The 25620-nt window shown below is 39.5% G+C and overlaps 2 protein-coding genes across 7 annotated transcripts in view; one reads left to right on the top strand and one right to left on the bottom strand.

Annotated features, from left to right (window-relative positions):
* The window catches only part of PKD2 (polycystin 2, transient receptor potential cation channel), a 55477-nt gene extending 38618 nt beyond the window's left edge, over positions 1-16859 (top strand). The window contains exons 10-16 of the mRNA XM_029951572.1: positions 1261-1381; positions 4938-5036; positions 7246-7367; positions 7870-7987; positions 8837-9000; positions 14109-14256; positions 14609-16859. Of these exons, the coding sequence (XP_029807432.1) occupies positions 1261-1381; positions 4938-5036; positions 7246-7367; positions 7870-7987; positions 8837-9000; positions 14109-14256; positions 14609-14845 (1009 nt within the window). The 3' untranslated portion in view covers positions 14846-16859. The remainder of the gene's footprint in view (positions 1-1260; positions 1382-4937; positions 5037-7245; positions 7368-7869; positions 7988-8836; positions 9001-14108; positions 14257-14608) is intronic.
* Positions 16860-25130: 8271 nt separating this feature from the next.
* The window catches only part of ABCG2 (ATP binding cassette subfamily G member 2 (Junior blood group)), a 133101-nt gene continuing 132611 nt past the window's right edge, over positions 25131-25620 (bottom strand). For all 6 annotated transcript variants that reach the window (XM_029943290.1, XM_029943317.1, XM_029943309.1 and 3 more), the window contains one exon: positions 25131-25340. In XM_029943290.1, the coding sequence (XP_029799150.1) occupies positions 25193-25340 (148 nt within the window). In that variant the 3' untranslated portion in view covers positions 25131-25192. The remainder of the gene's footprint in view (positions 25341-25620) is intronic.

Raw genomic sequence — 25620 nt, 5'->3', positions numbered from 1 at the left:
TCTTCATGGTCGCTTATTTAACCACCAAGTATTTTTAAATAGTGATTTAAAAATAAGAACTAATTATGTTTCCCAGAAGCAATTACCTACCAATGTAAAGATGACAGTGCATAATACTGATAAGCTAAGGTAGCATCTCTAAAGTAATAAGCACAGTAGATCAGCTAGAGTAAACCAATATTATAAAGACGGAGGTCTTCTTAGCACCAAATGCAGATGGTAGCTTTTAAAAAACCATTTGCCTAGATTTTCATTCTTATTCCATATTGTTGCCATGTATTTTAAACTTCAAGTTATTTTCTAGGAAAAGAGTAGTTTTTCTAATATTCTATGAGAAACTCAAACCAATATAGGAATTTTCTTTTTCCAAAGTTCTCATATATGGTATTAAGACTAAAAAATAATAACCAGTATTGGATTTCCATGCCATATAGAAAGGAGTTAGTTAGGGAAGAAGAGGATTATGATAATGGAAGCTAATAGGACTTTTTTGTGCCAGAGGATACCAAATTAGTCTTGCTGTTTGATCGAAGTCAGGAAAGGAAATGATTTTACTGATTAAGGCCCGGCGTTGGCAACGCACGCCCACTCAACACCACTTTGAGTACATGTGAGGATATTGGATCTTTGAATGCATACAATTTTGGCTCTTTCAAAGTCTTTAAAAAAATTTTTTTTAATGTTTATTTACTTTTGAGAGAGAGAGAGAGAGTGAGCTGCAGAAGGGACAGAGAGAGAGACACACAGACTCTGAAGCAGGCTCCAGGCTCTGAGCTGCCAGCACAGAGCCCGACATGGGACTCAAACCCACAAGCGAGAGATCATGACCTGAGCCAAAGCCAGATGCTTAACCAACTGAGCCACCCAGGTGCCCCTCAAAATCTTTTTTAAAAGAAGTTTTAAATTCAGACCCAGGGTGACCATTGACCATTGTGAAGTTTAGAGTTACCATGTTTTAGCCAGGTTATGGATTAAATTCTTATAATTGATTGCTTTGTAAGTCATCTAATCATTACATTTCCTTTTTAACCAAATGGAAATAATGTATTTAGTATGAAACGCATAGGATTTTTATTGTAGAAGGCTTCAATTGCTTATATAGGTAGCAAGAGTTTTCCAAGGAGACTGAAAATTTTCTATAATCTGGCAGCTGTCTAGACTGTCTAGACTAGTGTGAAATCATCTCTAGGAAATGTTACATCACTGTCGAACATTCTTTGTTTTTGTATTGTAGTGTTTTGTTTTGTTTTGTTTTTATAGCTTCACTCAATTCCGTATCATTTTGGGTGATATCAACTTCGCAGAGATTGAGGAAGCTAATCGAGTTTTGGGACCAATTTATTTCACCACATTTGTGTTCTTTATGTTCTTCATTCTTTTGGTATGTACACTTTTGTTTATAGTGAGGTGATTTAAACTTCATAAGTCACCGTCGTAAATCACTATCTTCCCTTTTCTCTCATGCTCTAGAGTTGGTATCATTTTTTAAAAGACCCAGGAGAAACTGGAGATTTTAGAATGCATATTTTATTTTATTTCTCATTGATTCACTTTTAAGTCTTCACCAAATTCTTTTATTTATTCATATATATGTGTCTATTCAATGTAAAAAAAATAGGTCACATGCAGATTGATCGAGTCACCTAAAATAGTGCTTTGCCTAAAAAGTAGAATGCTTACATGTTTACAGACTTTTTTAAAACACAGATGTCAGCACTTTCGTGATCACTTGCCAGCATGACTTTTCATTCCTTCTTTTTTTTTTTCCTCTTTTCTTTAAAAAAAAAGAAATAGGAACTGATAAAGCAAGCTAGATCCAGGATGTCAAGAGTAATATATGAGTTAATTGTTGCTTGTCAAGATTAACATACTTTGTTTTGAATTACATATATTTAGCACAGCTGGAGAATTCCCCCAAAGAGTATTCACATTTTAAATTTAAAACTAATCTAACAGTGAATGGAAATTTCTTTAAAAGTTACTTTCAAAAATAACTTTTCAGTCTCTTGATCTGGTACAAATGGACATTTTTAACATTTTGACCCTAAGCTAATTAAGATTCTTTAAAAGGCATTTTGTTCTTTATCTTAACATTTACACATTTATTTGTCTGCTGAGAAATTATTCAATTAAGTTAGCTTAACCTAGGCAGTGGGTGTTTTGGTTTTTTGTTTGTTTTTTTTTTAAGTTTGTTTATTTATTTTTAGAGAGGGAGAAAGAGGGAGAGGCAGAATTCAAAACAGGCTCCAGGCTGTCAGCACAGAGCCTGACACAAAGCTTTGAACTCGGTAACCAGGAGATCATGACCTGATCAGAGATCAAGAGTCAGATGCTTAATCAGCTGAGCCACCCAGACACACCAGCAGTGGGTGCTCTTTGTCCAAACACTAATACTTAAGTCTTTCCTTACGTTAATCATCGTCTTAAGAAAACAACAAAATTGTCTCCATTTTCAATAAATTTTATAAGATACTTTGTGTTAAGTTCAGTAATTCAATGTAATATTCCCAAAGTTATCCGAGTATATAGTACAGATTGAGTATTAGATCTACTTTACTAGCATTGAAAGAGTCAGCAGTGTCATGCAAATCCGTTTGTATCTTGTAAAATGTGTTATTAGATTTAAATTTAAGCCTCACTAGTTTCTTCTGTCATATGTTTAAAAAAATGGAACAGTAAGCCTTTTTCATCTCTAACATTGGTAGTACTTTGGATTCTGGAGCATCTGAATTCCCGAATCTCTGCTAGGAAAACAAAAACCAGCAACTGAGTGCTCTGCGATGGACTTTTAGTTAACTGCCGGCCACCTAAGTGTTCTTTGTGGGTCCCTCTGCCAAACGAGGGATGTACTGTGGCAGTTTAAAATGTCAAATGTGGACGTGTTTTCTAGGAGGCAGTGCTCTGCAATTATTCAGTCATTTCATCAAATCAATCACTAGAACATGAAAAGAAGCTTTTAGCTTCTGTCTTTATACCAAAGTAATTTTTTGTGCTGTGACACAGAAAGGAATTGCTCTCCCAGAACTCCAGCCCCCACCCCCAGCCCCCCCTGACACACACACGCCCCCAGAGAGAGGCAGGGAGGTCACAATCAATACAAACTTTTCTTTGAAGAAATGACAAGCCGCGTGTAAGGTTGGCCACTTTTCTGAGATGACTGCTGGGTGTTGATTTATTGCCCTGGCTTTAAAAGAAGCCACCATGGTGAGAGGTGGCCCAGCGGAGCCAGGAAGCACATGCCTGTCATCACCAGAGAAAGACCTCCTATTGCACAATTAGCGGACCTTCTGAGACAGGGCGGAGAGGAGGGGCGGCTTCCTCCCGTCCCCACACTTTCAGTAGCCTGTCTCAGCCACTTTCAGGTTTTTTTTAATCTCTTCAGAGGACCCACCCATTAATCCTACAACTAAGATATTTGCAGGCATTAGCTAACAGTCATTTGGAAACTCGCCTGGGTTGGGAGGGTGAAGGTGATATTACTCCAACTGCAAATGTCTGTCCTTGGAATTGAACTTTAAGCCATGACTTTACATGCGTTTTATATTTTATTCTCATTTTTGCTACAGAATCTTACATAACGGTCCCCCTTAATTTGCAATGATTTAGTAACTCATTAAAATAATAGAGCTCCCATTTGTTCATTCATCCATCATTCATTAAATATTTACTGAGCCACTATTTCCAGGCAAGTTGCTAGGTACTAAGGGTACAGTGGTAAGGAAAATAAGAGACCAGCTCTGTCCTCATGAAAATCCACAGACCTGTGGGGAAAACAGACATAATCGAATATACAATCCTGAGTTCAAACCATAGTTATGTGTCAAAACAGAAAAGTGAAGAAAGAGTGTGTTAAAGAAGGACCTGATCGCTTGGGTGTGGCTCTTCCAGCCTGTTGGAAATACAAACCATTACCCTGGGGAGAGGAAAAGTTGGGAAAATGAACTAACTATAAATTATAGCACTTACCATGCATTAGGTCCTGTCCTAAGCGCTTTGTATAGATTAGCTCCTTAATTCTTATAAAAATCTGTACTATTATTTTTTCCATTTTACTAATGGAAGAACAAGTAAATTTTAAAATAAAGATAAGAAAAAAATTTAATGCTTTTATTCATTTTTGAGAGACAGGGCATGAACGGGGTTGGGGCAGATAGAGAGGGAGATGCAGACTCTGAAGCAGGCTCCAGCCTCTGAGCTGAGCACAGAGCCCAACGAGAATCCATGAACCATGAGATGATGACCTGAGCTGAAGCTGGACCCTTAACCAGCTGAGCCACCGAGGTGCTCCTAAAGATCAGAAAATTTGAACAACACAGTCTTGGCAGTACTAAGACTGAAATCCAAATGTGCTTGTCTCCAAAGTCTATGTCTTTTTCACTAAGCTTGTCTCGTTGACTATCTTCTGTGAAGCCCACTATATTTCTATTTGGAGAGATCTTTTTTTTACTCTTCAAAACATCTTTAAATCTCTAATAATATTATGTAACAGTATTTGGAATAAGCGTAGAATTCTACTTGTCTGTATTGATTGTTGAAATTTGAACAACTATGTAGACGTCTAAATTTCTAATAATTTATGTCAAATAAAAAAAAAGGTAGAGAACAAAGACAAGCAGAAAGAATAAAATGGAATAATCCCGCCATAAGTAAATACATCAATATTTTGTTGTATTTTATTTTTTTCTCTTTTTGCAAAATGTGTCACAATATATGGTTTGTAAGTGAGCAAATATATTACATTTTTCTTTGGCATGACTTAATGGTAAAAATAATTTTCCCAAAGACTATAATAGCAAAACTATTCATTTATGACTTCTTAAGGCATAAGATTATTTTTTTAAAAAGTGAACAAAAATACATATGTCAAATTTTGGATTGACATTTAGAAAGTATATTTAGGTTTCTTCTTTAATCTCAACTTGTTGATTTACAAACAGAATATGTTTTTGGCCATCATCAATGATACTTACTCGGAAGTTAAATCTGATTTGGCCCAGCAGAAAGCTGAAATGGAACTCTCAGACCTTATCAGAAAGGTATGACAAACCCTAATTCTCAGAATTGTTTTTATTTTCTACATATAATGAGCATTGTTTCAGACAGATTTCCACAGCAACACTCTTTGATCTGTGGTCACTGTTTAAAATACAGATATGTTTCAATGTTTCAGGAATAATTTAAAAGTTCTCCATCTCAGCGCTAGAGATGGGTAGCCTGCTAGCTTAGACGTATATTTGGAAATCCATAAATGCCCTAGAATTAAATTCTCAACAGTCTCTTTCAACTCTCGAGAACTGAGCTGCTGGTTTCATAGCGTTCACTTGTTTTGACAATGCCTCCAGTTGGCTCTCACTTGCAGATCTAGAATTCGGAATAAACTGGAAGAGAAAAATATAAAGACATCCCCACTTTTTCTGTCTCAAATACAATTTAAAAGGAAAAAGAAGGTTTAGAAGCAAATATTTTGTAGATCACCCTTTACCTTTGACCTTCCAGAGAAGTTTTTAAATAGTACAAGGAAAACGTCCATGGAATAAGACCACAGCCGTAAGGGACTGAGAACTTTCACTTAAGCACACACCTTCGCAGGAAGTTAATTGTTAAATGAAAGGGCCGTACAGGAAGGCTGGGTAACTTTGTTCTTCTCAATGTGACTTCTTTATTTGGTCTGAAGTATAAAACTAAAGCAACAACAAATAAGTACATCTTAAGTACACAGCTTGTTCCCTAACATCATTTTGCTAAGATACTGAGGCTCCTTGACTCTGATCTTTTTCTGTTGGTTCAAGTCAGAGGACTATGTTGTCTGAACTGTTGAGACAGAGAACTTCCAGTTCTTAAAACAAAGTCCCTTCCATGGGACCTAAGATTTGTGTTATCCTGAATTTTGCAAAAACAGCTTATTACATGTTAGCAAATCTCCAAGCTGTATACAAGCAGTCCTTACTTTGCGCTCTGGTTCTGGCTTGCACAGATTTCAATAATTTCAGTTAAATAACACCAGCCTCTCAACACAGTTCATATTTCAGTTTTCACAGTATACTGACTGTGAATAAGAATATAAAAGTACAAACTTGCACTTCTCACAGAATATTTCAGTTATCACAGTGTATTAACTGTAATAGCATAAGCTATAAACTTCACTGCTAGCCCTTCAGTCTACAAATCATTACATGTGTATCATAACCAGTGAGCAGAACATCACTCCTTACAAAGTCTAGGATTGGTCCTTGAGCATCTGCTGTTCAGTTCAGGCACAGAACATGTAGTTATGTTGCTTCTTTATCTCCCTGTGAGAAAACCTTGTGACATTTTATAAGAATGCATAATGGAAAAGGATACTGGGCCGGCAAAGATGAAAGCATAGCAAAGAAACAAAGAATGACCACACTGAAAGTAAAATTCAAAACCAATGTAGCAGATTTCAAGGCTGTGTAGCTGGGCGTGGAAATGTTGACATTGCTACCCTTCAAGGTCTTGTGTACAAATGGATAGACAGATACACAGACACAGAGCTTAGTGAAGCAAATTTATCGACACGAATGAGGGCAGTGGTTGTGACATAAAGGCTGACAATGTCTCCAGGGAAGTAACACTGACAAACAACTTCACCTTAAAGGAATTCTTGGAGATATTTTATGACAGTGAAAATGCAAAGGAGGAAGTGTTGGGAGCTGATCCATATTAAGAAAGGATTATGAAAGCTCCCCAAGACATAGAAAAGATACTTAGTCCATATCCTAAGCTGTACAGGAAGAAGGCAGCACTGTACAGACTACTCTGGATAAATGTTTTACAAAGAAAGAAAGCATTTTAATTTTCAAGGTTTCTGGGGTTTTAAATTTCAGTGTACCATATAAATATTGATTTTACTGTTTTTAAATTCTTCCTGTAAACTTATAGCCAACACCAAGGGAATTTTTAATGCTTTGATAAAAGGTTTTTTTGTTTAAGTTTGTTTATTTAATTGATCCCCACACCCAATATGGGGCTTGAACTCATGACCCCAGGATCAAAAGACACACACTCTTCTGGCTGAGTCAGCCAGTGCCCCTGATAAAAGGTTTTAAAGGTCATGGCACAATCATAATTTTTCCTGTTGATTATTAACATCACTTTGCACATGGTCTTTTTTACAATCCTGCAACTACCATGCCAAGCAAGGTCCACACTGGTAGTTACTACTGTAAATGGAAGGTAAAGCACATGAAAAAGAGAGTAAACTAAACCAGATCTTTTCCACAGGGCTACCGTAAAGCCTTGGTCAAACTAAAACTGAAAAAAAATACTGTGGATGACATTTCTGAGAGTCTGCGACAAGGGGGAGGCAAGTTAAACTTTGATGAACTTCGACAAGATCTCAAAGGGTAAGAGTCACACTTTCTGAGGCCCAAGGAAATTCTTCATGTAAAGAGAAGTTCTTGGGGCACCTGGGTGGCTCAGTTGGTTGAGCGTCTGGCTTCAGCTCAGGTCATGACCTCAGAGTCTGGGTTTGAGCCCCACATCAGGCTCTGTGCTGACAGCTAGCTCAGAGCCTGGAGCCTGCTTTGGATTGTGTATCTCCCTCTCTCTCTCTGACCCTCCCCTGCTCATACTCTCTCACTCTCTCAAAAATAAATAAGACATTAGAAAAAAAAATTTTTTAATAAAATAAAGAGAAGTTCTTGGTGATAAGGATATTTTTGGCCCAACCACTTACTCATAGAGATACTCTTTTTTCAGAGTAGGTGTCTTTCTGGAACATATTAATAAAAGGAGGGCTGACCCTGATGCAGCAATTTCTCCTCTCTTCCTGCATTTTGATGTCTCTTTGTTTGCACTGGACCATGTACATGAGTGATTTTGTCTGTAACCTCTCAATAATTTCAGGAAGGGCCATACAGATGCAGAGATTGAGGCAATATTTACAAAATATGACCAAGATGGAGATCAAGAACTGACCGAACATGAACATCAACAGATGAGAGCTGACTTGGAAAAAGAGAAGGTGGGTCCAGTTTAGGAGAACTTGGTTTGATTCAGCACCCACAGTGTTTCAGACACCAGGCTAAGTCGTGGATTGCTGAGAGTCTGTCTTTCTGCCTCTCTCTGAGTCAATTTATGTTGTAGTATACAGCTTATTCTAAAAAGGATATATAACATAGTAATATGTAAAAATGCAATAAGTTGGCATAAAAGTAAAAAAATCAAAATGAAAAAATGAGGTAAAACAAAATGAAATATAAAACTAGACCAGGAAGCGAAAAATGCTTCCATAAAAACACATGTATACTGATTAAAGATTGGGGTACAAATCTGGCCCTAAGCTTTCTGGCCATTGGCTCAAAAAGGGAAACCTGAGTAGTTACACATCTCACTGTGTCCATGAGATCGGGGGGGAGAAAAGATTCCTGGGAGATATAAAGCTAATTGTTCTTTAACATTTATAATGAAACAAAACTAACTATTGCCTTCCATTTGAATACTTCTTATGAAACTGTTACAAGTAAACTCACATGGTCTTTTACGATCAGAAAGAATAACTAAAAGCTTTAACATTAATGTTAAAAACAAATGGTTAAACGAACCAAAAAATATCCATTGTATTTGAGGCACAGAGAATACAGGTGAATACTACATACGAAAGTCCCTTTTCTGTAAGGAGATAGTAGAGATCAGCAGTTTTCTAAACTCTGCCCCACAGTGCGGTGCCCTGTGTGGGGAGCACAGTCCGGCGTCAGCCACAGAGAAACCCTGGGTAAATGGTGCATGCCCGTTTCCCGTTTGCTCAGGCCCTCAGTGAGGTTGTGCGGACAGGCTGTTCTTGCTCCTCACCCAGTGGCCCCGTGTTCTTCAGGAGGACCTGGATCTGGATCACAGCTCTTTACCACGTCCCATGAGCAGCCGAAGTTTCCCACGAAGCCTGGATGACTCGGAGGAGGACGATGATGAAGACAGTGGCCATAGCTCTAGAAGGAGGGGAAGCATCTCCAGTGGGGTTTCTTACGAAGAGTTTCAAGTGTAAGTATAAAGGAATGGGCAGAATTGGGCTGACAAGAGTTTAAGTGAGACAAAGCAATTTCTCCCACCTCTCTCAGTTGAATTCTTCTCATTACTAAAGTTCTTTTTCTTTTATAACTTTTAATGGTGTCTTTTTCTTTTTATAGAAGTATTATGTTCCTTATGGAAAAGTAGCAAATAAATAGAAGAAAACATTACAATCTCTCTTATTCCCACTAACCCCGAATGTCATTTTGGTGTTTGTATCTCCACTTACATGTTTTTTGTTTTCTTGTTTTTGTTTTTTATGTTTTTATGACCCAGCACATGGTGTATCCCAGAGAATGTTCCATGAGCACCTGAGAAGAATGTATGTAGTACTGTTGTTAAGTGGAGTATTCTGTAGGCTTTTTTTAGGCCTAGTTGTTTTATAGTGTTATTTAAAATCTCCTGTTTCCTATTGTTCTGCCTAGTTGTTTTATCTACTTTTTGAAAGTGGAGTCTTAAAATCTCCCACTTTTATTATTAAATCGTTCCTTCAGGGGCGCCTGGGTGGCTCAGTTGGTTAAGCGTCCGGCTTCGGCTCAGGTCATGATCTCATGGTTCCTGGGTTCAGGCCCCGCATCAGGCTCTGTGCTGACAGCTAGCTCAGAGCCCGGAGCCTGCTTCGGATTCTGTATCTCCCTCTCTCTCTGACCCTCCCCTGCTCACGCTGTCTCTCTCTCTCAAAAATAAATAAAAAGACAAAAAAGTGTTCCTTCATTTCTATAAGGTTTTGCTTTGTGTATTTTGGAACTCTGTTGTTTTAGGCATATAAATATTTATAATTGGCATAATTTTTATTTAAAAATGTCCTACTTTATCTCTAGTAATTTTTTTTGTTTTAAAGTCTTTTTTGGCTGATATTACTGTAACAACTCCAACTTTTTTATCATCACTTTTTGCCTCATACACTTTTTCCCATTCCCATTTCCAGTCTTTTTGTATCTTTGAATCTTAGGCCTATTACCTATAGACAGCATATAGTTGGACCTGGTCTTTTCATCCAGTCCAATAATCTTTACCTTTTGATTAGAATGTTTACTTCATTTACACTTAATTTTATCATTAATATAGTTGGACTTACAACTACCGTTTTCTTCTTCTTTTTTAAAAAATGTTTATTTATTTTTGAGAGAGAGCGAGCACGCACGTGCGCATATGAGCAGGGGAGAGACAGAGAGAGGGGGGGACTGAGGGTCCAAAGCGGGCTCTGTGCTTACAGCAGACAGCGAGATGCAGGGCTTCAACCCATGAACTGTGAGGTCCTGATCTGAGCCTAAGTTGGACACCCAGCCGACTGAGCCACCCAGGGGCCCCTTGCTTTATTTTCTGTAGGTGTCATGTCTTTTTTGTTCCTCTTTCTCCTTTATGACTTTCTTTTACATAAAGTAATATTTTCTAGAGCAACGGGTTAATTCCTTTGGTAGTTTTTTTCACTACATTTTTTAGCAATTTTTTAAGTAGTTGCTCTAGCACTTTATAACATATACAAATTGATTTATCAGGATCTACTTCAGATTTATATTAACTTAATCCAAGAAGGTATAGATATGTCATTCCTATGTAACTTCTCCCCTGTTTTGTGCCATATTATACATATTAATCTATGTTACAAATTCAATGCAACATTGTCATAATCACTTCATAAAATTTTATGTCTCTTAAAGGAGACAAGAAAGAAGAAAAAGTATATATTTATAGAGTTTGTTATATTCTTTTCCTACTTAACATTTCTGGTTCCCCTCATTTGTTCCTGTAGGTTCAAGTTACCATCTGGTCTAATGTCCATATTCCAATACCACTTTGCTCTTACCCACCTCCTTTGTCCTGCTACGGTCAAATATATTATTACATTTCTGTATGTTATAGGCCCAACAATACAATTGTACACATACTGTCTTACACAATTGCTTTTTAAATCAGATAAGAGGAAAAAAGGAAAAGAAACATGGATTTGTACTGTCTTTTGTAGTTACATAATTACTTGTGCCCAGTGCTCTTGGTGCTTTCACGTGGCTTCTGTTTACTATCTGGATCACTTGATGTCAACCTGAAGAACTTTAGTATCTCTTCTAAAGCAGGCCTGCTGGCGTGAAATCCTTCAGTTTTCCTTTATCTGGGAATATTTTTATTTCCCTTTTATTTTTTCTGGATTCCACTGTTTCTGATGAGAAGATAGCTGTTAATCTTACTGAGGTTCCCTTATACATGACGAGTCACTTTTCTCTTGGTACTTTCAAGATTTTTTCTTTGTCTTTGTCTTTCAGTATTTTGACTATGATCTGTCTGGGTGTGCCTCTCCTTGCAGTTATCCTATTTGGAGTTCGTTAAGCTGCTACAATGTGTGATATTTTCATCACATTTATGACGTTTTCAATCATCATGTCTTTAAATATATCTTGCTGCTTTCTTTCCTTTCCTTCTGGGATTCTTACCCTGTGTTTGTTGGGGTACTTACAGGTATCCTACATTTTTCTTTACTTTTTTCCTCTTCTGCCCTTCAGATTGCATAGTTTCTATCTATCTTCAAGTGTGCCGATTCTTTCTACTGCCAGCTCTCATCTCCTGTTGAGACCCTTAAGTGACTTTTTCATTTCATTTATTATACTTTTCAACTCCAGAATTTATATTTAGTTCTCTTTGTTGTTGTTGTTGTTGTTAATGTTTTATTTACTTTTGAGAGAGAGAGAGACAGTGTGAGCAGGGGAGGGTCAGAGAGAGAGGGACACACAGAATCCCAAGACAGCCTCCAGGCTCTGAGCTAGTTGTCAGCACAGAGCCTGATGCGGGGCTCAAACCCACGAACTGTGAGATCATGACCTAAGCTGAAGCCGGATGTTCAACCAACTGAGCCACCCAGACTCCCCAATATTTTAGGTTCTTTGAAATAATCTGTATCTCTTTATTGATATTCTCTATTTGATGAGACAGTGTCATCATACTTTCCTATATTTTTTAAACATGATTTCCATTAGTTCTTTGAATATGTTTATAATAGCTTCTTTGAACTTTTTGTCTACTAAGTCCATCTGGCCCTCTCAAAGGCAGTTTCTTATTCCCTGCATTTTCTCTGTATATTAGGGGTCATACATTTTTCTGTTGTTGTTTTGGTTTGGGGTTTTTTTTTTGGCATGTCATAACTTTTTATCGAAAACTGGACATATTAAATAAATATGATGGCAATTTAGAATACTACTTTTCTTCATCCCCTTGCCCCAGACTTGTTCTTATTGCTGTTTGTATGCTTGCTTTTAAATGAAGTCTGTTTCCCCCACATTGTGAAGCCTGATGTTGCTTCTCAGAGGTCACTGCCATTTTGAAAAGACAGTGGTTTAGCAGGACTCTCATTGACTTTCCCTGATCTCTTTGTGGAGCCTTCTTCTGCCTCTGTTGACGTTACTTCCACCTCTTAGATTCCATTAATTACTGGCTGATTGGTCTACTGTTTTCAGTAATGCTTTGGGATATAAATTGCTACACACTCTGGTGCAATTCAATTCAGGCCCCTCTGCAGTGGTAGTTTTTGAGGCCAGTCTTCAGCTGTCATTTAGCTGTCTCTGCCTGGTTCTTCCTGATAAACTAGCTGGTAAACCATCTCAAGAGGAGACCAGCCTCATCTGAACTGTTTATCAGCATCATCTCCATTGTTTTTAAGAGCACTCTTCGGCTTAGCACTTTGTTCCAAATGAAGCCAGTTCTCTTGGGGGAAGATTTGGAGCTCTCTGCCCTGGGCAAAACCCTTGTGCCACTGCTTCAGAGCGAGGGGCAGGGACAGCGATCTACTTCCCAAAGTGATGCTCCTGTTTCGTGAATAAGGCACTGGGCTGGGTGGCAGCCTTCAGTCTTCTCAGCTTGCCTCTCCCGGCATGGATACTCCCCCCTCTAATGGGCTGATGAGTAGAGGAAGAGAGCCTCATACCTCTCGGCCACTCTTGCCTGGATTAGATCCTCTGCAACTCGGGAGGTGGAGGCACAGGCTTGAGGACTGTAGCGGTCTGTGCCTTCCTGTGAGACACTGCAGCCCCCACCAGGAGCAGAGGGAGTGGAGCCCTGTGTTCACTGCAAACACAAGTGCTGCGTCTGTCACACTGAGCTGGGAGAGGAAGAGAGGAAGCAGACTCTCACTCTGCTTACAGAAATTCAGTGGATTTTCTTAAATAAATGCTTCCTCATACCCTTAAGAAAATGTCTAGAATTTTGAAGAAAAAAAATTTAAATAATTTTCAAAAGTTATGGTTGTTTCACTGGGAGAGGGCCTACAAAGTCCAGAGGTTGTCTCCTATTTCCATGTTTTTAAAGCATTTATGTAATATTTTATTATTCAAAATAATAGGATCACTAGTGAAAAGTGTTTTCTAACTGCTTTATTTACTTAATATATTGTGAACTTCACTATTTCAGTATGATTTTTTTGTATGTTTTTTATTTATTTTTGAGAGACAGAGAGAGACAGTGTGAGCAGGGGAGGGTCAGAGAGAGAGAGAGACACAGAATCTAAAGCAGGCTCCAGGCTTTGAGCTGTCAGCACAGGGCCCGACGCGGGGCTTGAACCCAAACAGTGAGATCATGACCCGAGCCAAAGCCAGACACCCAACCGCCTGAGCCATCCAGGCGCCCCTTCACTATTTCATTAAATATTCTATCACCATATGGCATCTCCTTAGAATTCCATTGTATAGATGAACAATAACATATTTGAATAGTTTTCTATTAATCACTTAATGTAACCATTTTTTAAGGAACCACTATTAATAAGCAGAACTCTAATGAGTATGCTGGTAGTCAGAAAATCACACATATACTTCTTTCAGAAGTATTCCAAAAAATGGAATACCTGAATAAAGGCTAAACATACATTTATGAGACTTCTAATACAATGCTGACTTGCAGAGAAGTTGTGCCAGTTAGCATTCCCGTCAGCAACCTCTGAGTCGATAGCTAAAGTTTGAGACTACTTAGGAAGTGTTTCAGATTATCATCTTGTTTAAGAAAAATATCGTAGCACTTGCATTTGAAAAGCCAGCGGGGCCGAAAAGGCAGCCCACCAGACGGGGTGGCTTCCCCCCTCGGCCTGTGGTTTCCTGCAGCCTCGTGCGACGAGTGGACCGAATGGAGCATTCCATCGGCAGCATCGTGTCCAAGATTGACGCTGTGATCGTGAAGCTGGAGATCATGGAGCGGGCCAAACTGAAGAGAAGGGAGGTGCTGGGAAGGCTGCTGGATGGGGTGGCGGAGGTGAGTGGTCATCTGACACAGAAACGCTGATTCTAGAAGATACCAGGGTAGTCATATTTTGTAATGTTTCATGTGAGAGGTTTCTAGAGATGTCTGCATAACTGCAGATCAGATGATAGTCTGGAGGTGTTACTTTCTTAATACAGCATGCCCTGATGGTTCTGCCTTCACTGGATGGTAGAATTAAGCCAAAAAGTTACTCCAGCAGCTCAGAGAATTGCTATACATGCTATAAATCACCAGTGTTCTTTAAGGACAGATTATTTGGCCACCTGGTTTCCTAAGGCAATTTCTAAACACAAAAGTGTGCACCCCTAACCCCCAACAGCCTGATCTCTTTTTCCTTTCTTAGGATGAAAGACTGGGTCGTGACAGTGAAATCCACAGGGAACAGATGGAACGCCTAGTGCGGGAAGAGTTGGAACGCTGGGAATCTGATGATGCAGCTTCCCAAATAAGTCATGGTTTAGGCACACCCGTGGGACTGAATGGCCAGCCGCGCCCCAGAAGCTCCCGCCCTTCTTCCTCCCAGTCTGCGGAAGGAATAGAAGGCGCAGGTGCAAATGGGAGTTCCAATATCCAAGTCTAGGCTGTGTGTTAGTGTGTGTTCCTAATAGGGGAGAAGGGGACTCTCCTGAGTGGCCAGAGCAAGTACACTATTTATACGCCCCAACCACCATATGATGCTGGTCTTTGTGACCAACCGTTAATTCTTCTGCACTTTAATTTATTTTAGATAAACTTTGCCCATGGATCAAAGGTGATTTTTTTCTCATATAAGAAATCTAGGTGTAAATATTGAGTACAGAAAAAAAATCTTTGTAAAGTACATGGAGTGGTACGCCCACTTGCTACCAAGAATAAGTCTTCTCAATGGACAACAGAGTAACCTTGGAAGCTAGGAGAGAATTGTCAAAAGGCTTCTGAGTTTTATTTCCAGTCACAAAAATCAGCATTGTCATTTTTGCCCAGTGTGTGAAAGGAAAGTAGGGGCATTCCTTCCCACTCGGGCTTGGCTTATGGACATAAAACATAGCTTTCTTTGAAAAAAGGAACCTTTTGTTTCAACTACCTTCCTGGGGTAAACTTTTCTAAAAGATGAGCTGGAAAAGAACTCCTAACCACAGAATGGGTACGTAGTCATTATGCTAGAATGTGTATGAATGGTGAAGATAAATGGCGAATGCTCTGCTTTTATTATCCTCATATTGTATCTCACGCCTGTGGGAATGACTGTTTCACTTACTCATACTGTTTTCACTCTCATTTAAAATGAGCTAGCTGTGTGAAGCCACCAAAGATTGTGGGTTAAAATGTAGTCTCTAGCCATGCCATATGAAAATTGGAAGGAGTCCTGTCACTCGGTTTGACTTTTTCTAGTAATTAGTTTAGTATAAAGACTCGTGCATGTATTCTCTTCCCATGTGGCTCCACTTACTTGCAACTGAAATGAACGTTGTAGCTAATCTGGGAAGGCTGATTCCCTAAATGTTTTAATTATGTACTGAGGGTTTTAACTCAGCAGATATGTTCATTTGAAACAAAAATTTATAGGAGTTTTGAAATTCATATGCAAATATTATAAAACTGAAGTTTGAGTTTTATGGTGTTTTAAGAATTTAGAACTCAAATAGTCTGATCCAGCATTTCAAAACTAGAATGTATCATCTAAATGGAGCTCGATTTTAATGAAAAGGAATTTCTGGTATTGAAAATTCATTCATGATCAGAAGGTATCAGCCACAGCTTGAGTTTGCAGCAGTTTTCGGTTTGTTGGTTTGTTTGTGTGTGTTTTCATTAGGAGAGGGTCTCACCAAATTTATAGAGAAGAAATCTGTTTCTCAATAAAAAAGAAAAAATCCTATTTTTCAAAAGTGTTGAATGAGGTGACCTCTTGAGAGCTAAAGGGGCAAGCAAGAGAGAATACAGTGCTGGTGAATTAACTCTGGCTTGGAGAACAGCAGAAGAGAGGCCTGTGTTCGAATGCTTGGCTTTACGTGCACACATTGTTCACGTGCTTGATGGAATATGTTGGTCAAATCTTCAATGAAAACCTAAGCAAACACACCTGCCTAAGCTGGCTTCCATAGAAGTGATACACATTGGGTTCTTTAACAATTATTTCTCATGCTTTATTTCCATCTTTACTTTCTTTTGAATATGCTACACAAAGTTCTTTATTACTAGGTACTGAAGTTTGCATTCCAGGGATATTGAGTGTGCGTATTTATGTGTGTATACTGTGTTGTTCCATGTAAACAAACTTCAATTTGAAGTGCAGCCATTATGTGGTATCCATGTGTATTGACCACGTGCCATATATTTATTATGGTCACTAGAAAATCTTTTTATGTACTTCTTATTATCTTGTTTCTCATTTCACCAGTATGATTTTACAAAATTCTTTCTTTTTATCCACAAGTTATGTATTTTTTTTCTCTTTAGTCATGGAAAATTCCCTCCTCTCCCCTCTCCTGTCATCCTCCCTCTATATTTGTGATTATAAGAAGATGTTACATATGCAAGTCTCTCGACAATTGAGAATTTCATTAATGTGTAATATTGAGCACTTTACTTCTTAATAAAGACTTGGTATAATAAGAGATGTAGTAGTTGTCTGTTTCCTAAGCAGAAGCTGTTCAGTAATTTGCCTTGTATCATGAGACTAATGACTAAAGGTGTAGACTTTGAAAAGGGCATCTTCTCTTTTTATGTCCAAAAAACATGATTGACACATTACATCTCCAGCAGTATGTACCTTTATTAAGTTATTCTGATGACTGTATATTATTCCCTAATGTGCAACCACCACATTTTACTTATGCATTTCTATAGTGAATAGTTGGATCATTGGGATTTCTGTTATTTCAAAATCTTCGAGTGTAACTCCCTCATTGACTTTTCATGAGTTCCCCCATGGGTATATAACAGGAGTTGGAGTGCTGAGTGCCAGGTCTATAAATACTTAATTTTATTCGGAGCACCCAGGCTGCCCTCTGGAACTACTGCATCTTTCAGTGATTCCACTACATGCATGAGTTCACCAGTTCTGTACACACCCTCACACGCGTCGGTCCATCCAGCTTCCTGCTTTTCGTTAATGGCATGGTTTTAAAGTGAGGTCTCATTTTATTTTGCATTTCTCTGGTTCCTAATTCCTGAAGTTGACCATCCTCTCATATGAATGTTCAACATTTGGGTTTCCCTTTTGGTAAGCTGCCTATTCAAACCTTGAAACTCTTACACTTTGATCTGATGGGAAAAACTATGTTTTTGTTCATTGCTTATTTTTCTACTGGGTCATGGACTTTTTGTTATGTGCAGAAATTCCTTGTATGGTTTAAATATTAATATCTTATCAGTGTTTGGACTCTTGTTAATATCTGCTTGTTAATATCTCTCAACTGACAACTTTGTCAATATTTCCTTAGTTTTTATATAGGAAAATCAATCAATTTTTTTGGCTTTATTGTGTTTGGAGTTTTAAAGAGAACTTTGTAAGATCAACAACTTTTATTTATTAAACTTAGTTTTATCTTTCACATTTAATACATCTCAAGCGTAACTTTGTATAAGGCCCACAGGTATTTTTCTCCAAATGATAAGCCAGTGTTGTCAATACTTTTTTTATTAAATAAGTCACTTTACCTTACTAGCTCATGATGTCATTTCAGGGTCACATATAAACTCTTTAGACTTTTACAAACTGGTCTATGGATATTCTTGCACAACAATTTTTTATTATGGCTTTATAGTGCATGTCATAGGCTGTAAGGTCTTTTTTTATTATGAAATTGAGACTATTTTTGTGAAACTTTGTTTTTACATGCCAGTGTTCAAACAAGTTTGGTGGGATACTATGGGAGTGAGGGTGGAAAGAGAAAAAGTTCCCATTGGAATTTAATTCAAATTGCATTGAATTTCTTGATTAATTTGAGGAGAACTGACATCTTTTTTTTAATTTTTTTTAATGTTTTATTTATTTTTGATACAGAAAGAGACAGAGCATGAGAGGGGGAGGGGCAGAGAGAGAAAGAGACACAGAACCGGAAGCAGGCTCCAGGCTCTGAGCTAGCTGTCAGCACAGAGCCTGACACAGGGCTTGAACCCACGAACGTAAGATCTGACCTGAGCCGAAGCCGGACGCTTAACCGACTGAGCCACCCAGGCACCCCAAGAACTGACATCTTAACACTATCAGAAACAATTCTTCATTTATTCAGAACTTCTTTTATGTCCTTTAGGTGTTTCTTAAAATGTCTTAATGATCCTATATATTTATAATATAGTTTTATTGGTACTATGAACAGAATCTTCTATTATATTTTCTAGTTGGTTATTGCTGATTTAGGGAAATTACTGATGTTCTATAAATTAATCTTACATATAGCACATGTTTTGAACTCCTTCACTAGCTCTAATAGAATCTGTATTGATTCTTTGCATTTTCTGGTGATAAGGCTAGCTCATTTGTGAGTAAGGACAGTAGTATGTTGCAGAGTAGCAGTAAGTAAGACTACACATGCTTGTTTTGTTTCTGAAATATGTCTTAGTGTCCTAAAACAAAAGCCAAGACAAGGACCTGAGTCCACAGCGTTTATTTGAGAGGTGACACTAGGAAACTGGAGCAGGAAACAGAGCGAGCCAGGAAAGGAGGAGATGCCAGTAGACAGGTGCGTTCATGAAGTTGCCTCTGTAGACAGCAGGAACTCCGTTCCACCTCTGGGAACACTACAGAATACCTCTCATAATTCCCTGTCTGAAGAACACAGGTCTGGGGCCTGTGTCCTGATCCCTACTGGTGGAGGGGTGAATACCCCGCACTTTCACGCTACGCTTGCACTGGGGCTCAGCAGTTTCTTTCAGCTTTGGAGGCCACGTAGCAGGAAAGTGAAGAGATTTGTGGTGCAGGTTTGAGGTGGGATGCTGTCAACCTGATCTGCGCTCACATGGGACTCTCCACTACAGCTGCAGCTGAAATCAGAGGTGCCAAGGAGATATGCCACAGGGCACCAAACACGTCTCCTTCATCCTCCCCTTGCACCACTCAGATCCGCTCATGTCCAAGTGAAGCCCACTCTGGAGTTTTGGAGGGAGACCAGCTGCAATCTTTAGAGAATATAATACAGTAGGACTGGTGGAACTAACTCATGCCCACGGCTGCCGCTGCTCACAGCCCGTATTACTTCTTATCTCTTCTGCCACCCTTCCTAGAGTTCCTCATTCCTGGCCAATACTTCAGCTGTACTTCATGGCCTGTTTGGTGCAGTGACACACCCTCATGGCTGAGGCTCAAAACCCTTGTCCTTTACCAGGCTGTGGTTGCCTGCTCGGTGTAACCCCTCAGCGTGGAAACACCAGGTTACCTCTGAATTCTCTGCCCCATTATACAGCAGTAAAGTCCAGCTTCTCCTAACAGAGATGACCAATGTGATACCTGCTTTCTTTGCCTACTACTTATCAGAATGCAAATCCCCACGTGTCTAAGTGGCAGACAGTTTGAGGTTCCGTGGAACCCTCACTCTTCCCAGGCAAAAACGTGCTTGCTTCTTAAGGATTCGGAAGCTTCAAACAGCAGAGGCTCCAACTGCAGACAGGGAAGCATGAATTCTGCAAATGGGCTCAAGGAAATGAAACTGAGAGGGGCCAATATCACTGGGATGTAGACCTGTACAGTGTAACTATACTGTAACTGCTGGAACAGGAACTCTCAGGTTAATACAGGGGCCTGCAAACTTTCCATAAAGAGCCAGAGAGTAAATATTTTAGGCATTATGGGCCATAATAGTCTCTGTCACAACTGCTGTGCCATCATAGTGCAAAAACCATAGACAATACAAATACAAATAAGCGTGACTGTTTTTCAATAAAGTTGTATTTACAAAAATAGGTGGTGGCCAGGATTTGGCCTGCAGGCCACAGTTTGCCAAGTTTAGTGCATAGAACATGTCCTGGAGGATGGTGCTCTTGTCCCTGCCAACGGTGTCATCCATGAACTGGCAGTAGCATGATGCTGATAACCAGTGTGATGTCCTATGAGACGCAGCAGTAACAGCAAAAATGTATTTAGGGCATCCTATAAGCCAGGTATTTCTAGGCACTTTCCATGCATTACCTTATTTGATCCTCACACCTCTAAAGAAGTGGAAACTATAAAAATCCCTATTTTATGGATAAGAAAGATACAGTTGGGGCACCTGGGTGGCTCATTCGGTTTAGCACCGACTTCATTGCAGGTCATGATCTGTATGTTGGGCTCCATGCAGGCTCAGAGCCTTAGAGCCTGCTTCAGATGCGGGGGGCGGGGGGGGGGTGTCCTTCCCCTGCTTATACTCTGTCTCTCAAAAATGAATAAACATTAAAAATTTTAATAAAAAGAGAAGCATATAGATTAAGCTAAGTAAGTCCATCAAGATCCCAAACCAGGTGACTGGAGCACAAGGAGAGGAGGGAAATCTGCATGAGTAACGTAGAGATAAAAAGGCCCTGTATTTGCTTCACAGCTCCTGAGACACTTTTCTTAAGTACGACTCCCTGGTTTCTGCTGCAGACCACTGTCCCCATCCTGGCTTCTGCACGTTTGCACGAGTGACCTACCATGGGTGATACGTCAAGTTACCCGGGTAATAGTGCAGTATGTTCCAAATCTTAGCAAGAAAATAGTCTATGCGGCCTTTGGCTCTGAAAGTCAAGTTTCCTCATCTGCAAAATGAAAAAGATGGAACAGCTTGAGCCATTCCAAACACTGTACTGCCAAGCCCTCTGTTCCTGAGATGAGGCTTCAGGTTTGGTAGCTTTGCAAGGAAAGGAAACCAAATCGTCACCAGCTGTCACTTAGCAGAGTCCCGTAGGTGGCGTTCGGGGGCGGGGGGGGGGGGGGGGGGGGGGGGGGGGGGGGGGGGGGGGTACCAGGTGCAAGAATGATTCAGCAGCTTAAAAAATGTTTGAAGAACAGGTGATGTTAATGAGCTCACTTAGTTCTAAAAGTGATTCTGATATTTAGGTGGATACAAAATATATGCCTTTAAATGCAATTGCCAAACAGATTAGACCAAGATCAAATTATAATGAATGTAGTGTTAAATGCCCTTATTTGGTTATTACAATCCTAAATCAGTATAATCCCAAAGAATGACCTGGAATTCCTATGCTCGCTTCTCAGAGATTTCTCAACAGATGGGGAAAAAATAGCCTTTTCTTGCTTTCCTTCCTTCCATAACTATTTAGGATGATCATGGATTCTTACCAGGCAAACCCGGGAAACCCTCGGTAACCGCAAGAAATGTGGAATCTCAGTCTAGAAAATAGAGTTATTTCTGTTTAGAAAGTAAGTATCTTGTATTCATATAGGACAAAAAGCAGGCTGCAACATGTGAGTCAGCCATTTTTTAAATGTGTAAAACAAGAGACGAAGGCTAGGAGGTGCAGCAAGACCAGGCTATGTGTGGCAGGGTTCCAGGTTTTCTTTGGGATCTTTCTTCCACGGAGAATAAGCACAAACCGTGGAGAGTGAGGCAGTTACTGATTACCTCCTGCACTGTCTCGGTGGTGATGAGCTCTTGCAACTCTTCACGTTGTAGTAGACATTGTTTAAATTTGTCTTAAACCCTAAGCCTGTCTTTACCAAGGAATCCTCTGATCTCCGTTTCACACCTGAGAGAAGAATGTCACAAGTAAACAGCTATGTCACATTTTACTGTCTAAATGAGTAAACTGGTGCTCTGGTTTGCTTCTGAGGATGGCTGGTGCGAATTAAATTCCTCAGAGCATAACAGTGCCCCTTGCATGCACTGAAAAAAAATAAAGTCCAAATTCCTAAACATGCAAAACAGGCTCTCCCCACAAACCCAGCGAGGCCTCTCTTATGGAAGAGTAAATTATTAGGAAGCAATTTATTTGTTCTGTTATATAGAAATGGGGTTTCAATAGAATATCTTTAAAAATACCTAAGTAAAATTACCAGCAAATTTCTTAGAAATCTGGCTCATCAACATTTTAACAGCTCAGGCATCAGAAGTGGCCATCAGGACATCAGCAGTGGCGAGAGCCTCAGCTCTTGGACACAAGAATGTCATCTGTCCCAGCTCAGCTAGTCTGATCTGGGCCCACTGAGCAGGCACTAGGGAGGCCTAAAGATTTCATAGAAATATGAGTAATGCTGCTTTTCAAATACATGTAGACATTGAGGTACTGAGGTTCATACAATTCAAATCTAAAGACCATGAAGAATGGCTTCCAAGACGGAGAAACAGAGGAATCCATCCACTGCCTCTTCAACAACCCTCTTCAGACCACCCACTTCCCTTTGCTTTCTGCCTCATGGAACACACCATGAAGCCTCCCACAGCAAGCCCCCTGCACTTGTCTGTGAAAGCCCCACAACAATGGGTCCTTCCATTGAATAAATAGTAGCTAACACTTTTCCTTTATTTCTGAGGTCTCTTTTTAATTTTTTTTAACATTTTATTTTTTGAGAGACAGAGAGTGAGGAGACACGGAATCTGAAGCAGGCTCCAGGCTCCGAGCTGTCAGCACAGAGCCCGACTCCAGGCTTCAACCCACGAACCATGGGATCACGACCTGAGACAAAGTCAGATGCCCAAGCAACTGACCTACCCAGGCACCCCATGTTTATTTTAAACCAAATTAATATATCTTCCCCAGTATAGATTAGTTCTCCTGACATCCAAGAAAATAAAAACAAAATTCAAAAGGATATAGACATAGTCTGAAGTAAATTTCTATAATTTTTTTTCCTACTTTATAGAATGTATGCTTTTACTTTACTTTTAAAAATGGTTAAGATGGGGGTGCCTGGGTGGCTCAGTCAGTTAAGTGCCCGACTTCGGCTCAGGTCATGATCTCACAGTCCGTGGGTTCGAGCCCTGCCTCAGGCTCTGTGCTGACAGCTAGCTCAGAGCCTGGAGCCTGCTTTGGGTTCTGTCTCCTCTCTCTGACCTTCCCCTGCTCATGCTCTGTCTCTCAAAAATAAATAAAACCTTAAAAAAATTTTTTAAATGGTTAAGGTGGGGCACCTGGGTAGCTCAGTCGGTTAAGTGTCCAACTTCGGCTCAGGTTTGTGGGTTCGAGTCCCAAGTCAGGCTCTGTGCAGACAGCTCAGAGCCTGGAGCCTGTTTCAGGGTCTGTGCCTCCCTCTCTCTCTGTCCCTCCCCCATTCACGCTCTGTCTCTTTCTCAAAAATAAACATTAAAAATTTTTTTTAATAATTGGGTAAAAAGAGTATGTAATAACATGTTACAAGATGGTGCATTAATCATGTATCACTAAAAAAAAAGTTTCTTTAAAATGTTATGAAAAAAACAGATATGTATATAATGTTATATCCCTCCCTGGATTGATATTGTGACAGTACGGCAGGGCACCCAATGACACTAAGTGATACTCCAAGATGACCAGTTGCAAGGGGTCCCCAGTGGTGATCCTCAAGCTCACTTAATTCCTATAATACTGAAAAGTGTTTACTTTCATAAAAAGGAGGATTCATTACAATGTGATCACCTGAAGTGGATCCTGGAATGACTAAGCATGTTAGTGTAAAAGTGGTGAAATCTGAATAAAGTGCATAGTTTAAGTAATAATAATGTACCAATGTTAATTTCTTACCTTTGACATGTACCATGATATACAAAATGTTGGTAAAGAAAGCTGGGTAAAGCATCTGGGAATTTTTCCATACTATCTTTGCAACTTTTCTGTTAAATCTAAAATTATTCCAAAATCAATACTTCCTTAAAAGGGGGAGGAAAGGACTTAAATAAGGCTGTGCCTATGCACACAGGAACATAAAACACAGCTTTGGTCATGTTGTGAGAACAGCAACAGGGAGGAATATACAAGCGTCATTTCAGAAATAACAGAGAGAGAAGGGAGTAGTGACCTGGAGGGGGCATGAAGGCGGCTTCCATGCGCTGCTAACATCCTGTTTCTTTGCCGGTTCCTTCCACCGGCATGTTCCTTTTTTGATATTTCACTGGACTATACTTTTCCCTACATGACCCTTCAATAAAAAAGGAGTTAAGAAATGCTTCCCAATTACTGATAAGGGTTAGAACGAAAGAGAGGATCCATGTAGAAGAGATGCATATGTAGGAATGAAGAAGTCTGTATGGCAGCAGTTATAACAGGTACTGCATCATAAATCTAAGTGTTCAGAGGCGGGGAGGAAATGGCCAGGTCCTGGTGTGGACGGTGCTTTCTGGAGTAACCCTGGAGACACTGATGCAGCGGGGCCCATGGGCCTGGCCATCTGTATTTTAGTTAAGTGTCCAGGAGGCTCTGATGTACACCCCGCTCACAGGCCACTGAACTGCCCCAGCCAGGGTCACAAGTCTGGGTCCTCCACACCTATAAAGGCCAGCAGAGACCCCCGAGGTGTTCTGATTCCACTACAGAGAAATCTCAGTGTGTTCTAATAACCTTAAAAGCTTTTTCTACCCTATATATAAGACTGGGCTTCCCAACATAGTTTAGATTACATACTTCCACCACTCCATCTGTACATTTGTTATGATGATTTATTAACTAAGGGCAGATCATAGTCATCTAATACTGGAGCTGGCGGGCAACTAATCCTCTATTCATTTTAAAGATGAGGAAACTAATACCAGAGATACTAATAACTTGTCACAAGTTCCCAGTATTCAATTCTTTTTCAGGTTGATCAATTAAACCAGATGTCTTCCCTGTGGTTACTGTAGTACTAGATGAACTAATACACAATCCATCACATCACTAGTTTATGACTTGGGTTTTTCATGTATAAATCAGTTCATTGCGGTTTCTAGAAAAATAATTCTTGCTGAACAGTATGATGCCAAATCAAGAGACGACAAAAACACTTCAATGAATGCTTAAAATAAATCAAGATGCTCTTTTTTTTTAATGTACATGTAAATTATGTAAATTAAAGAGTAATTTAAGAAAATTTTTTAAGAAATAACAATTTCAGGTAGGCAATTGTAAGGAAGATAACAATCATGCATGCCAAGGCTACGTGATTCTTCCACAGGCCCCAAGCGGAGAGATCGATGCCCTGGTTTACCAAAAATTCTTCACCAGTACATCTGAAATTCAACAGAAAAAGAATTTAACATTATCTTTACTACCTGTCAAGTTTTACTCAATATATTCACAGATTCCATAGGTTCCAAGTCTCAAAGAACTATGCCTTTATATATAATGGGTAACAATGAGTGCTTACAATTCCGCTAGATACTGTGCTAAGCAATCCATATGTAACAGTTCAGTTAATCCCTGAAACAACACAATGGAATAAATATTGCACCCATTTAAAAAGATGAAGAGACTAAGGTTTAAGGAACTTGGCCAAGTCCAACTTACACT

The sequence above is a fragment of the Suricata suricatta genome, chromosome 1, assembly GCF_006229205.1.
Source record: "Suricata suricatta isolate VVHF042 chromosome 1, meerkat_22Aug2017_6uvM2_HiC, whole genome shotgun sequence".
Taxonomy (NCBI): domain Eukaryota; kingdom Metazoa; phylum Chordata; class Mammalia; order Carnivora; family Herpestidae; genus Suricata; species Suricata suricatta.
This window is presented reverse-complemented; position numbering and strand designations above follow the sequence as displayed.